Raw genomic sequence first — 13,261 nt, forward strand, 5'->3', positions numbered from 1 at the left:
AGGCCAGTTTTTTCCACCTGAGCTCTGACTCCAGTTCCAATAGCCCAATACCAATACTGATTTTTGGGGTATTAATGTTTTTGTGAACTTTGGGTAACTATACGCACATTGTCCTTACGATAGCTTTAATAAAAATGCCATCAGACCTAAAATTGGCAGGTGGATTAAAAGAAGTTTCACCAGAAGCCTGTTTCGAAATGTTAAGTATACACATATACATAAGATCCCTAGGATTTAACAAGGGCAAAAAAGTCACTCAACTGGCTTTCTCGCAGTAAAACCGCCCCAAAAGAAAAGGCCTGATGTACTCGTCTGCAGTTATTCAAAGCGTGTGTACTTATCTTTAAAATCCTCTACATCTCCTGGGAACTACCGAATTGGTTACAACTGCATTTAAGTGAAATTGTAAGTGGCTCTGAAAAGAGCCTTTTCAATTAGGAAGCAATAAGCAGACTTATGCCCTTTCCCCACGGATGCGACGTGCCAGTTGTATGTCTTTGGGCATGATGGTGACGCGTTTGGCGTGAATAGCGCACAGATTAGTGTCTTCGAAGAGCCCCACCAGGTAGGCCTCGCAAGCCTCCTGCAGCGCCATCACCGCAGAGCTCTGGAAGCGCAGGTCGGTTTTGAAGTCCTGCGCAATTTCTCGCACCAGGCGCTGGAACGGCAGCTTCCGGATCAGCAGTTCGGTGGACTTCTGGTAGCGGCGAATTTCGCGCAAAGCCACGGTACCGGGCCGGTAGCGGTGAGGCTTCTTCACCCCACCTGTGGCCGGAGCGCTCTTACGCGCCGCTTTAGTAGCAAGCTGCTTCCGCGGCGCTTTGCCGCCGGTGGACTTGCGAGCTGTTTGCTTTGTACGAGCCATCTGCAATGACCCCCACACACAAAAGCGTACTGAACTGAGAGCAAGCGGTCTTTAAATATAGTTAGAAACATTCTGATTGGTTCTGTAATATTTCAAAAGTCCCGCGCGATAAAACCATTGGCTGAAGAGTGACCAGCCTGATTGGTTCATTACTAGGCAATCTTATTGGATGAATCGCCCCACCGCCCATCATGTCCTTTTTGTTATCTGCAGGGATAAATTGTCTAAAATTCTAGTTCATCCAGTCCCAAAGAACAGGGTACATAACAAAGCATCTACGGATTTTTTTTAATGTAAATTCCGATTCAGTAAGTTTGCGTGGGACTTGAAATTCTGCATTCCTGACAGTCTTGAAAGTTATCAATGCTGGTGAACACTCACTAAACCACCAGAAACGTTGACTGCCTCATGTCGGAAACTACTTACATTCAGAGAATGAGAATTCCATGCTATTTTGTTACTGGTCAACAGCCAGTTTCCTTATCCTTCGTTTTCTAAGTCCAAGTCACATTCCCACCCTGACTGTTCTCAAACTGTCTTATTTTGGTTGGCTTTAGTTTCACTTTGTATACTCTAAAATGTAGTTTCTTAAGGAAGATATTTCCTCGAAACTTAATTTTTAAACACCATTAGGCTAGGGGGGCCGTGGCTCACGCCTGTAATCCCAGCATTTTGGGAGGGCAAGATGGGAGGATCACTTGAGGCCAGGAGTTCAAGACAACCCTAGCTAAAATGGTGAAAACCCCGTCTCGAATAAAAATATAAAAATTGGCTAGGCGTGGTACCAGACGCCTGTAATCCCAGGTACAAAGGAGGCTGAGGCATGAGAACCTGGTGAAGCCGCGGGGTGGAGGTTGCAGTGAGCCGATATCGCGCGGCAGCATTCCAGCCTGGGTGACAGAGCGAAACTCTGTGTCAAACCAATCCAAACCAAAACCAAAAGGTACCCGAAACACAAGCAAGTTACCATCCTTTCTTGTGAAACAATGGACGGTTCTGAAAAATGCCGTAGCAAGTTTAAGGTACCTTTTCTGGTTTGAGTGGACTTTACTTGCTTTTGGCCTTATCGTGGTTCTCGGTTATTTTTGCAACAGGACGGCCTGAATATTGGCCAGGACGCCTCCCTGAGTAATAGTGACTTTGCCCAGCAGCTTGTTGAGCTGCTCGTCGTTGCGGAAGGCCAGCTGCAGGTGGCGGGGGATGCTATGGGTCTTGTCACATATGGCGCTGCGTGTCAGCTCCAGGATATCGGCGGCCAGGTATTCTAAGTACAGTGGCGCGCCGGCTTCGACAGGCTCAGAATAATTGCCCTTTCGAAAAAGACGATGGACCCTGCGCTACTAGAAACTGCAAGGCTGGTACCGATGAACAACTTTGTGCTTTACTTCCGTTTTCCACGTCCAAACACAGCGACCGCTGAAAACTGTAAAAAACAAGCAAGATGGAATGGCGCCTGAAGAAATACTTTTATACAAACTGCAAGGCTGCAATAGAGAGTTATCCTATTGGTCAATTATGTTTCCTGCTTTATCCAATAGAAAAAGAGTCCATAAATTCCATATTTGCATAAACCCCACCCCTCAGTGAAACTGTATTTCTTTTGTCCAATCAGAAGTGAGGAATCTTAAACCGTCATTTGAATCTCAGGACTATAAATACGTGGGCTCTGAACTGTTCTCTCTACTACTCTGCTGGAGAGTGTTAGTAGCTTTTTTGTTTTGTTTTAGGAATAGCGATGCCTGAACCCTCTAAGTCTGCTCCTGCCCCTAAAAAGGGCTCTAAGAAGGCCATCACTAAGGCGCAGAAGAAGGATGGTAAGAAGCGTAAGCGCAGCCGAAAGGAGAGCTATTCCATCTATGTGTACAAGGTTCTGAAGCAGGTCCACCCCGACACCGGCATCTCCTCCAAGGCTATGGGGATCATGAACTCCTTTGTCAATGACATCTTCGAGCGCATCGCGGGCGAAGCTTCTCGCCTGGCGCACTACAACAAGCGCTCGACCATCACCTCCAGGGAGATCCAGACGGCTGTGCGCCTGCTGCTGCCCGGGGAACTGGCTAAGCATGCTGTGTCCGAGGGCACCAAGGCTGTTACCAAGTACACTAGCTCCAAGTAAGTGCTTATGTAAGCACCTCCAAACCCAAAGGCTCTTTTCAGAGCCACCTACTTTGTCGCAAAGAGAGCTATAACCACAATTTCTTAAGGTGGTGCTGCCTCTGTTCTGCTTCAGTTCTAGAGGATCAACTAGAATGTTAGCGAAGGCAAGTTTTAGAGCCAAGGTTAACTTGGGGCAGCGCGCCGTGGCTGTCGCCTTTAATCCCAGCATTTTGGGAGGCCGAGGCGGGCGGATCACTTGACGTCAGGAGTTCGAGACTAGCCCGGCCAACATGGTCTCTATTAAAAATACAAACGTTAGGGGGGGTGATGGCGCTCTTTCTCATCTGCCTTTAGCAAACTTCTTTGTTCCCCCTGGGTAAGCCTTCGGGTACTAGTTGTAATTCATTTGATATGGTCACTACTCCCTCCCTGGTCTAGCACAGGAAACTTTTCTTTCTGGATAATGAAACAAGTAATGCAATTCAGGGTACAGTGTTTCTATGGGGGTCATTAGCCGTTAACCGCTTGAGATGAGGGGGAGGGGAGCAGAAAAGTCTAAGCGACAAAAGGGCGTGTAGGGATATTTGCTCCTGCAGTTTGCCTATGCTGTAAATTCTTACCTCCAGTAAGAAGGAAAGATTTCCTCCAGTGTTGAGGAAACAGTAAGCGAAGTCTGATTTCCCGGGCGCCTTTGTAGGGAATATTTCCCGTTCCACAAAATGAAATCGCAGTAGTTTTGCGTTATAATTATCAATGACAACAGCTATGTAGTTTACATATTTCATGCATCCCAGAAATCCAGATTCCCATTTCCTAGGCCACTTAACCTTCGGATTTCCAGCTCTGCGAGATACAAAAGGGTTTGAATTTTGTGCCTTTCCCCAACTGGCCCTACTGCAAAGATACTAGGAAGGCCCCACTTGGAGAGGGAAGCATTTTTCAAGAAATCCGGGACGCCAAAAACAATATAGCTAGAAAAAGGCAGGAAGGGCACTAGTTGAGGAGGACTTAATGGGCCAATTCTTGGTCTGGGGCTGGGGGAAGAAATGCAAGAAGAAAAGAACCTGTTGATTGCACACTAAGTAGGAGGGGATGGGGGAATCGGAGGGGAGTATTTTAAGTGAACTTACGGGCATTATATGTAGGTGACATTCAGCAGTGTCTTCGGATGAAGAAATAAAGTTTCTCAAACAGTTATTGTTTCTGTTTTGAGAAATGGTCTTGCTCTGTTGGCCAGGCGCCATCATAGCTCACTGCAGCCTCGACTTCTCCAGCTCAAGCTATCCTCTAACTTCAGCCCCTTGAGTAGCTGGGACTACAGAAATGCGCCACCACACCCAGTTAATTTTTTAATTTTTTGTGGAGGCAAAGGGTCTTACTATCTTGCCCAGGCTGGTCAAGTGAACTCCTGGGCTCAAGTGATCCTCCCGCCTTGGCCTCCCAAAGTGCTGAGATCATAGGAATGAGTCACCGTGCCCGGCCCAGATTTAATTTTTAAGAATCTTTTAAAAGAGGTTCTGGGCCGGGTGTGGTGCAGCTCACGCCTGTAATACCAGCACTTTGGGAGGCCAAGGTGGGAGGATCACTTGAGCCTAGGAGCTCAAGACCAGTCTGGGCAACTTAGTGAGTCTGTCTCCACCAAAAATTTAAAAATTAACCAGGCCTGGTGGCACATTTCTGTAGTCCCAACTACTGGGGAGGTTGAAGTGGGAGGATCATTTGAGCCTGGAAGGTGGAGGTTGCAGTAAGCTGTGATGACACCACTGCACTCCAGCCTGGGTGAGGACAGACCCTGTCTCAAAAATAAAAAAAAAATCTGGATGCCACACAAAATGTCAGTGAACAACTGTAAGTGAAGCACTTCCCATCCTAGTACTGTATATGCAAACTACCGTTGTGAAAGAGACGCTTGTGTTTAAAAAAATCTATAATTTTTTTTAAAATTATAAAACGACCACCTCCCCCAAAACATTACTAAGCAATTGAGGCTGCAGTTTAAGAAACTGATATTTAGGATCTTTCCCCGGAGAAGTGAGACCTGCTAATATAAGCATTTGCAAAATGAACTTTTGGGCCAGGTGCATCATGCCTGTAATCCCAGCACTTTGGGAGACTTAGTCAGGCAGACCACTTGAGCTCACAATTCGAGACCAGCCTGGGCAACATGGCGAAATCCAGTCTCTACAAAAAATTAGCTGGGCGTTGTGGCATATGCCTATAGTTCCAGTTACTAGAGAGGCTGAGGTGGGAGGATTACTTGAGCCTGGGAGGTAGAGGTTGCAGCAAGCCGAGATCGCGCCGTGACAACCTGAGTGACAGAATGAGACACACCCCCCCAAAAAAAAACAGCCTGACTCATTAAAAAAAAAATTTAAAAATATTAAGTTTTGAAGCAGATATTATTTTGTCATATGTTCTTTCATAAATTTTTTGCCTGCCTGCTTTCTTCCTTTGTTACAGAACTCCAACACTTATCCAAAGGTAGCTGTAGGGTCAGGGTTTCTGTATTATAGTCCCTTCTGCGGTGGCCAGAAATATGTTACAGGAAAGAGGTCCCCATCCAGACCCCAAGAGAGGGTTCTTGGATCCCGCGCAAGAAAGACTTCAGGGTGAGTCCGCAGTGCAAAGTAAATGCAAGTTTACTAAGAAAGTAAAGTGGTGAAAGGACAGCGACTCCATAGACAGAGCAGGACATTCCGGAAAGTAAGAGGAGGAAGGCATCCACCCTGTAGGTACAATGCTTGTATATATGGGGAGATGTGCTCTGCTACACGGGGTTGTGATAAAGGATTGATTTTTTTAGTTACTATATTTTGCAAGAATAGACATTATTATCTTTAAACAAAATTAGGAATGCCTTTGTTCTCCAGATATAGGGATATCTGGACACTCCCAGGTCTGAGTCTGTTTAGTAAACATTATTTATTTGTTCCCTTAACCATAAACATCTAGAAGCTAGGAATGATTGACTTTCTGGGAATGCAGCCCAGCAAGTCTCAGCCTCATTTTCCTAGTCCACACTCAAAATGGAGTCACTTTGGTTCAAATGACTCTGACACTTTTCTTCTCCTTTTTCCTTCTTTCTTTCCTTCCTTTTTTTAAAAATAAGAAATCAAGAATACTTGATGTTTTATCTAAAACAATACCCATAACTGACAAGCCAATACAAAAACCTAGGTCTTCTAACTCAAAACTAGGATGTTTTGCTGTCTCTGTTGATAGTCTGCTGATCGTTAATAGATAATTAACAAACAAGCCTTCCTATGTCCCCTCAGTTTATTACCATTAGATCATATGCCTACTGTCAATCGTATTAATCCACAACTATGCATTTCACTAAACTTACCATAAAAATACACAGGTTTCCTGCTTCCATTGAGTTTTCATTTCTGAAGGGTCGCATGTAACATAAAAGTTATATTAAATACATTTGTATGCTTTTCTCTTGCTAATCTTTTTTTTTTTTTTTTGAGACTGAGTCTTTCTCTGTCAACCAGGCTGGAGTGCAATGGTGAGATCTCAGCTCACCGCAACCTCCGCCTCCAGAGTTCAAGCAATTATCCTGCCTCAGCCTCCCCAGTAACTGGGGCTACAGGCATGCACCACCACGCCCGGCTAATTTTGTATTTTTATTAAAGACAAGGTTTCTCCATGTTGGTCAGACTGATCTCGAACTCCTGACCTCAGGTGATCTGCCCGCCTTGGCGTCCCAAAGTGCTGGGATTACAGGCATGAGCCACTGCGTCTGGCCACATTTCTAAGTTCTTTGCAAGTATAAATTCATTCAATCTTCACCAAAACTCAAGAAGTGTGAGTACTATTATTACCATTGTTTTACAAATTACGACAAGTAATGCAGCCACTTACTGAGTTCTATACACTTGGTAATTTTTTTGTTTTGTTGTTCTATCAATTATTGGGGGAGGGGTGTTGAAATATCTACCTTTAAATCATGTATGTGTCTGTTTCTCCTTTTGGTTCTATCAGTTTTTGCTACACATATTTTGCAGTTCTGTTATTTGGTGCATATACATTTAGAATTGCTTGTTTTTCGTATTGAATTGATCCTGTTATCATTATGTAATATCCCTGTCTGTTCCTAGTAATTTTCTTTGCTCTGAAATATACTTATCTGATATATCATCCAAAAGACCACCAGGATGGCTAAATAGTAGAAAGAGAGATTTACTGGCAATACTAATTTGCAAGCCAGGAAAAGATGGTCCCAGAACCTGCCAAAATTACTCTGTCTTTGAGGAGAAGGAGCAGGTTGGTTATTTTTATGCCTCATGGGATATATATCACACAATAGAGTCATACATATTCAGCAGGTTTGGGGGGACAGCTATATATATTATGAGGGATGCCAAGTGCATTCACAATGGATAAACACATGTGTAACTTACCTCCTATGTTCACTTTGAGGTGGAATTTTAGGTTAAAATGAGGTAGAATTTAGCTCTTTACATCAAAAGGTGAACTATAGGAACAAAGACAGTTTATGTGCTGCCTCCATAAGCTGGCTGAAAATGGCTTAAGGTCTACAGTTAGGTGTAAGACTAGAATGTGTGTCAAGCCGGTCCTCTGTCCAATCAGAGTTGTAGTGGCCTGGACTGTAAATCAGAGTTAGGAGGGCTTCTGATAGCTCCAATAGTTAAAGAATTTAGAAAGTGTGAATTTTTTGTAATCTTTGGAATTTAGGAATTTGCCATACCAGCCAAGCTGTGAACGCTCAACCAGTAGGTAACTTTGTTTCCTTAATCTTAGAGTCTGTCTTAGTTGGTATAGGGGCATCTATTTCGGTCTTTCAGATCACAGATATTAATACAGATACTCTTGCAGTTTGGGGCTGATGTTTATATGGCTTATCCTTTTTGCAGTCTTTAATTTCAACCTGCATTATGTTTATATTTGAAGTGAAAGTCTTGCAGACAGTGTAGAGTTGGGGCATTCATTGTTATCCACTGGGCCAAACAGTTTGTTTGGGTTTTTTTTGAGACGGAATTTCACTCTTGTTGTCTAAGCTGGAGTGCAGTGGCACAGTCTAAGCTCACTGCAACATCTGCCTCCTGAGTTCAAGGAATTTTCCTGCCTCAGCCTCCTGAGTAGCTGGGATTACAGCCGTGCGCCACCACGTCCGGCTAATTTTTGTACTTTTAGTAGAGACGGGGTTTCACTATGTTGGCCAGGCTTGTCTCAAACTCCTGACCTCGTGATTTGCCCACCTCGGCCTCCCAAAGTGCTAGGATTACAGGCGTGAGCCCCGGTGCCCAGCCAAACTGTTTTTTTATTGGCGTATTTACACCATACACATTTAATGCAATTATTGATATCTTAGGGCTTAAGTTCATGAAGGATAGTGTGGGGGCCATAGTCTCTTGGTCCACTAAATGTTTGCCAGAAATCCCTGACAAGGCAGGTTGATTAATAGGTAAAAAGGCATACCTAATTATTTAACGTGTCTACGTGGGAGCATTCAGAATTAATTACCTAACTTCCCAATGAGTTACAGACACTTATATACCATTTTTAGATCACAGAAAGAATTGGGGCTTAGATTCTGGTAAAACAGGTTATGGGAGGCAAAAGAGGTTTGGCTTGCAAAGGTGGCCTTGTTACGTAGGTAAAGCCTCCCTCAGAAAGAATAGATGGTAAATGTTTCTTTTACGATTTTTAAATGTCAGACTCTCAATCTCTCCTGGATCTGGAGAAAGGTACAGAAAGGGGAGGAGGCATGGCTGCATTAATGGAGATTCTCTACAGACATAAACTTTTTCCCATTTAAAACAGTTTTGCACGCCCATTTCTGCCTGCTGGCCAAGCAGCAGCCATTTCAAAATATGTCAAAGAAATATATTTTGTGGTAAAATATTTTCATTTCCTTTAGACTGGTGGCTTTATAAGAAAAGGAAGAGACACCTGAGGTGACACACATACTCTTGCTCTCTCAACATGTTATGATGCAGTAAGAAGGCCCTCACCAGATACTAATGCCATAATGCCATGCCCTTAGCTTCCCAGGTTCTAGAACAGTAGGAAATAAATTTCTTTTCTTTAGAAGTTAGCCAGTCTGTGGTATTCTGTTATAGTATCACAAAATGGACTAAGTAACTATATTATGATCATCTTAACGTGACTGATCACTCCTACATCATACACATATACAGGCCACATTTGGAACATTGCTAGAGGTTCCACTGTCCAATAGAAATGTACTACAAATTATATATGTATTTTTAAATTTTTGAATATCTTCAATAGTATATTTTTTAAATTCTATAGTCAAAATGTCATTATAACATGTTTTCAATATGCATACTTATTAGTGAGATGTGTTACATTCTTTCTTCATACTAAGTGATATGGTTTGGATATTTGTCCCTTCTAAATCTCATGTTGAAATGTAATCTGGTTCTTTAAAAGAGTGTGACACCTCCCCCATCTCTCTTGCTCAACTCTCACCATATGATATGCCTACTCCCTCTTCACCTTCCACCATGATTGGTCGTTTCCTGAGGCCTTGCCAGTAGCAGATACCTGCACCACACCTCCTGCACAGCCTGCAGAATCATGAGCCAAAAAAAATTACTTTTCTTTATAAATTAGTCAGTCTCAGGGATTCCCTTACAGTAATGCAAGAATGAACTAACACACTAAGTCTATTTCATATTTATAGCATAGCTCAATCTGAAGTACCCTTTTTCAACTTCACAGTAGCTACTTGTAGCTAGTGGGCACTGATTTGGAGAGTGATCAAGGGTGAATTATATTGTGCAATTAATAGATTTTTTTTTTTACTGTTTTTGCAAACCACGAGGCATCAGATTGTCTTGCTTTCTCTACTCCTGGTGTTGGAATTGTTATTGGGAAACAACTTATTTTCCTGTTATATTTATATGGAATAAATAATCCCCAATATTTCCCTCCCCAATATCTGCCTTTTGTATGTTTTTTAAAGGCAAGTGCCTAAAATGTACTGTTTGAGGCACTTACTGAAAGGACTGCCATCAAGTTGTTTTGCTAATAGCACATGCCAGGCGCTTGTTGGTTTGCTTAATTCAAGGTAACTTGGATGAGAAGAGTTTTTCTCATCCATGAACCAGTGGCATATAGATTACTGATATTGTGACTGGATGTACTCCTGCTTTCTAGACTGAGTTTCTGAAGCTACCGTTAATCTTGGTTTCAATTTTATCTAGCCCTGTACATATCCAGGGCTCTTTCCAAAATGGCCTACGATTTGTTCAGGAAATTACAATAGCTGTACCTTCTTACCCTTGGTTCTGGACATTTTCTTGGCTTCGAACACATCCAGTATTTTATTGAAGTATTTATCCTTCCTACTTGGCTGGCTTCTTCACTTCCTTTCAGGTCTGAATTCAAATGACATTCTCCTGATGAAACTTTTCCTCCTTATTCCTATTCTTTTTTCTTAACCCCTTTCTTTATTTTTCTGCATAGCACTCATCACTTATCTCTACATTTTCACTATGTATTTACCTTATTGTGCACGTCCTCCTACAAGACAAGTAGCACCCTAAGGAAACAGGTTGTCTGCTTTTTCACTGCTATGTTCCCTGCACCTAGAACTCTCTCTGGCACTTAGCAGGTTTTCAGTAAATATATGCTGAACTAATGCTGGATATACACCTCCCTCATGAACTCTCTAACTCCTTCTAATTTACAGTGATCAATCTTCTTTTCTATGTGCTTTTGTATGATATATTGCTCAAAGTCTTTATTTTGTATGCAGAATGTGCACTGCTATTTAATCTTCAGGTATGTAAGTCCTCCATTCTCAGAGTATAATCTCTTTAGGGCAGTATCTGAGATAACTTTTTAACATCTTCATCATGAATCTTGCACCTTTTCTAAGAAAATGAGCCAGTGGTTACTGATGTTTACTGCTATTGTTGAGGGAGAAGATCATTATCATTTTGAAAAGGGAGGTTGAATATTGTGAAGGGAAAAATATCACCAGAGTCAGAAGACTTGGGAAAAGTCAAAAAAGAAACTAAAAATCAGCACTTTTAGTTTCCTCACAGTTTCTCTGCATCAAATCCATAGTTCTATGACAGTATTGGCTTAGGAGCAGATTTTTTTTTTTTTTTTTTTTTTTTTTTTTTTGAGAGGTAGGTTCGCTTTTGCTCAGGTTGGAGTGCATTGGCGCGATCTCTGCTCGCTGCATCCTCCGTCTCCAGGGTTCAAGCGATTCTCCTGCTTCAGCCTATGGAGTAGCTGGGATTACAGGTTCCCACCACCATGCCCAGCTAATGTTTTGTATTTTTAGTAAAGCCTGGGGTTTCACCATGTTGGCCAGGTTGGTTATGAACTCCTGACCTCAAGTGATCCGCCTGCCTCAGCCTCCCAAAGTGTTGAGATTACAGGCATGAGCCACCGTGCCCGTCCAGGAACAGATTTTCTTATACCTGTGTCTCTTTTTCCTTCTGCCATTCTGTTTCAGTATAAGTAGACCAAAGATACAAGTCGTAGATACCTCAGAAATTCCTGGAATAATTAATCCACCTTCATCTATACCCCACCTGCTCCTATCTCATGGAATATAAAAGGAAAAACACCAAGATGTCTCTAGGCAATCTCTCTTGATTTTAGGTTCCTCAACATGAGAGGGAGACAATGGCTGTAATAATACTGTTCGAGCCAAGGAAAAACTTCACCTTTGCCCTCCCAAGGCTTACTGAAAATTACTGGCAAAACACAGATTAATTGGAGAAAAGGCATATACATTTATTTCATCATAATTTTACCGGAAATTTTAGAATGGAAAGATACAGGGGAAATTGCCCATTTTTATGCTTAGGTTCAACAATATAAACAGCTGTATAGGGTACATAGAATGCTAACAGACTGAGTAGGGAGGTCCCGCAAGGCTTGTGTGTCAAGATTCTTCTTGATCTCTCAGTGCAGCATTCTTTCCTTCTGGTTATGGGACAAGACCCTCTTTTAGAATGAGGGGGTCTTATGACCTACGGGCAAACAAGGTCGGTTAGAGTAATATTCTTAAGTTTTATGGCTGGCTCTGGGGAAAAGGAGTTCTGGTTTGTATAGCCTACCTTGAGGAGGAATTCTGGTTTCTATGGCTAGCCTTTGCAGAGAATGGGACTTAGAGACAGGAAGGCAGAAGAAGGTCAGAGAAACACTTTTATGATAATAATCCCATTTTGAGTATTTCTGTGTTATGGAATGTTTGTTCTCTCATTTCCTGAAAGATTCCAGAGACTCCTCATTCAGTGTTATGAAAAAGTTCAGGAAATGCAACTCAAAAGTATGCCACTTTGTTATGCTGGTTTCTTTGAACTGAGGGCACTTAGGAGATTCAGGGAGGAGCTTTCTCTGAACTCCTGTTATCAAAAATTTCAAAAATTAAAAAAAAATTCAAAAAGAAATTTAGTTAAGATTCACTTCCCTGGGGAATCTCATCAACCAGAGAAGATTAACTGTATCACAGGAGAGGAGACTGGCGGTTAACACCATCTAAACAGACTTTGTCACAGCTGTCACCTATTCTTTGAAATACCCATTTATTTTTCTCCCGAATCATATACTCTCCCCTAAGTTGCTTACATCCCCTTCTCTTTCCCTTATGAATCAGAGAGCTTATAAGCTTCTACAGCTGGGATTTGAGGTATTCCCTTTTCTTCCTTCCCCCCCACCCAACCTTTTTTTTCTTTGAAACAGCCTCCTGGCTCTGTCGCCCACGCTGGAGTGTGGTGGCTCTAACTGAACTCACTGCAACCTCCGCCTTTCCGGTTCAAGCGATCCTCCCACCTCAGCTTCTCGGGTAACTGTAACTACAAGCGTGCACTAACTACCAAGCCCGTCTTTTTTTTCTTTTTTTTTTCCCCCCTTCTTTTTTTGGTATTTTACTGGAGACAGGGTTTCTCCATGTTGTCCACGCTGGTCTCGAACGCCTGGCCCGCCCTCCTCGGCCTCCCAAAGTGCTGGGATTACGGGAATGAGCCACCGCGCCCGGTTTGAAGGACCTCTTAAATATCTATTTAGAAATTGGTCGGAGTCCACTCCTTCCCAAAACCATGAGTCACAATCCCGGTAAAGCACTGGCGGCTAAAAGTCAAAATAACCAGAACAAAACCTCCACTCATGCTTAAAAAAGATATTTTGACAAAATCCTAATTGGGTCAATTATTGTTAGCATTCAAGTCGAAGGCTCCTCAAGCCATACTGGGGTTTGAATCAAACATAAACCTTACACCAGATGGAAGGATTACATGCAAATGAAGGATGCAGATTCTGATTTCCCATTGGGTATTTGAAATT

General features: G+C 42.5%; 2 protein-coding genes across 2 annotated transcripts; one reads left to right on the forward strand and one right to left on the reverse strand.

Annotated features, from left to right (window-relative positions):
- Nucleotides 1-394: 394 nt before the first annotated feature.
- LOC139363486 (H3 clustered histone 3) lies at nt 395-893 on the reverse strand. The gene has a single exon (XM_071097484.1). It carries the CDS (start codon nt 863-865, stop codon nt 455-457), a length of 411 nt encoding a protein of 136 aa, XP_070953585.1. The 5' UTR covers nt 866-893; the 3' UTR covers nt 395-454.
- Nucleotides 894-2,524: 1,631 nt separating this feature from the next.
- Nucleotides 2,525-3,033, forward strand: LOC105482570 (H2B clustered histone 3). Its single transcript, XM_011742766.3, has one exon. It carries the CDS (start codon nt 2,601-2,603, stop codon nt 2,979-2,981), a length of 381 nt encoding a protein of 126 aa, XP_011741068.1. The 5' UTR covers nt 2,525-2,600; the 3' UTR covers nt 2,982-3,033.
- Nucleotides 3,034-13,261: the final 10,228 nt, after the last annotated feature.

This window comes from Macaca nemestrina, chromosome 5 (assembly GCF_043159975.1).
Source record: "Macaca nemestrina isolate mMacNem1 chromosome 5, mMacNem.hap1, whole genome shotgun sequence".
In the NCBI taxonomy this organism is placed as follows: Eukaryota; Metazoa; Chordata; class Mammalia; order Primates; family Cercopithecidae; genus Macaca; species Macaca nemestrina.

What these genes read in the sequence shown, in the direction of transcription:
- LOC139363486 (XM_071097484.1), bottom strand. Translation starts at nt 865, where the DNA reads ATGGCTCGTACAAAGCAAACAGCTCGCAAGTCCACCGGCGGCAAAGCG.
- LOC105482570 (XM_011742766.3), top strand. Translation starts at nt 2,601, where the DNA reads ATGCCTGAACCCTCTAAGTCTGCTCCTGCCCCTAAAAAGGGCTCTAAG.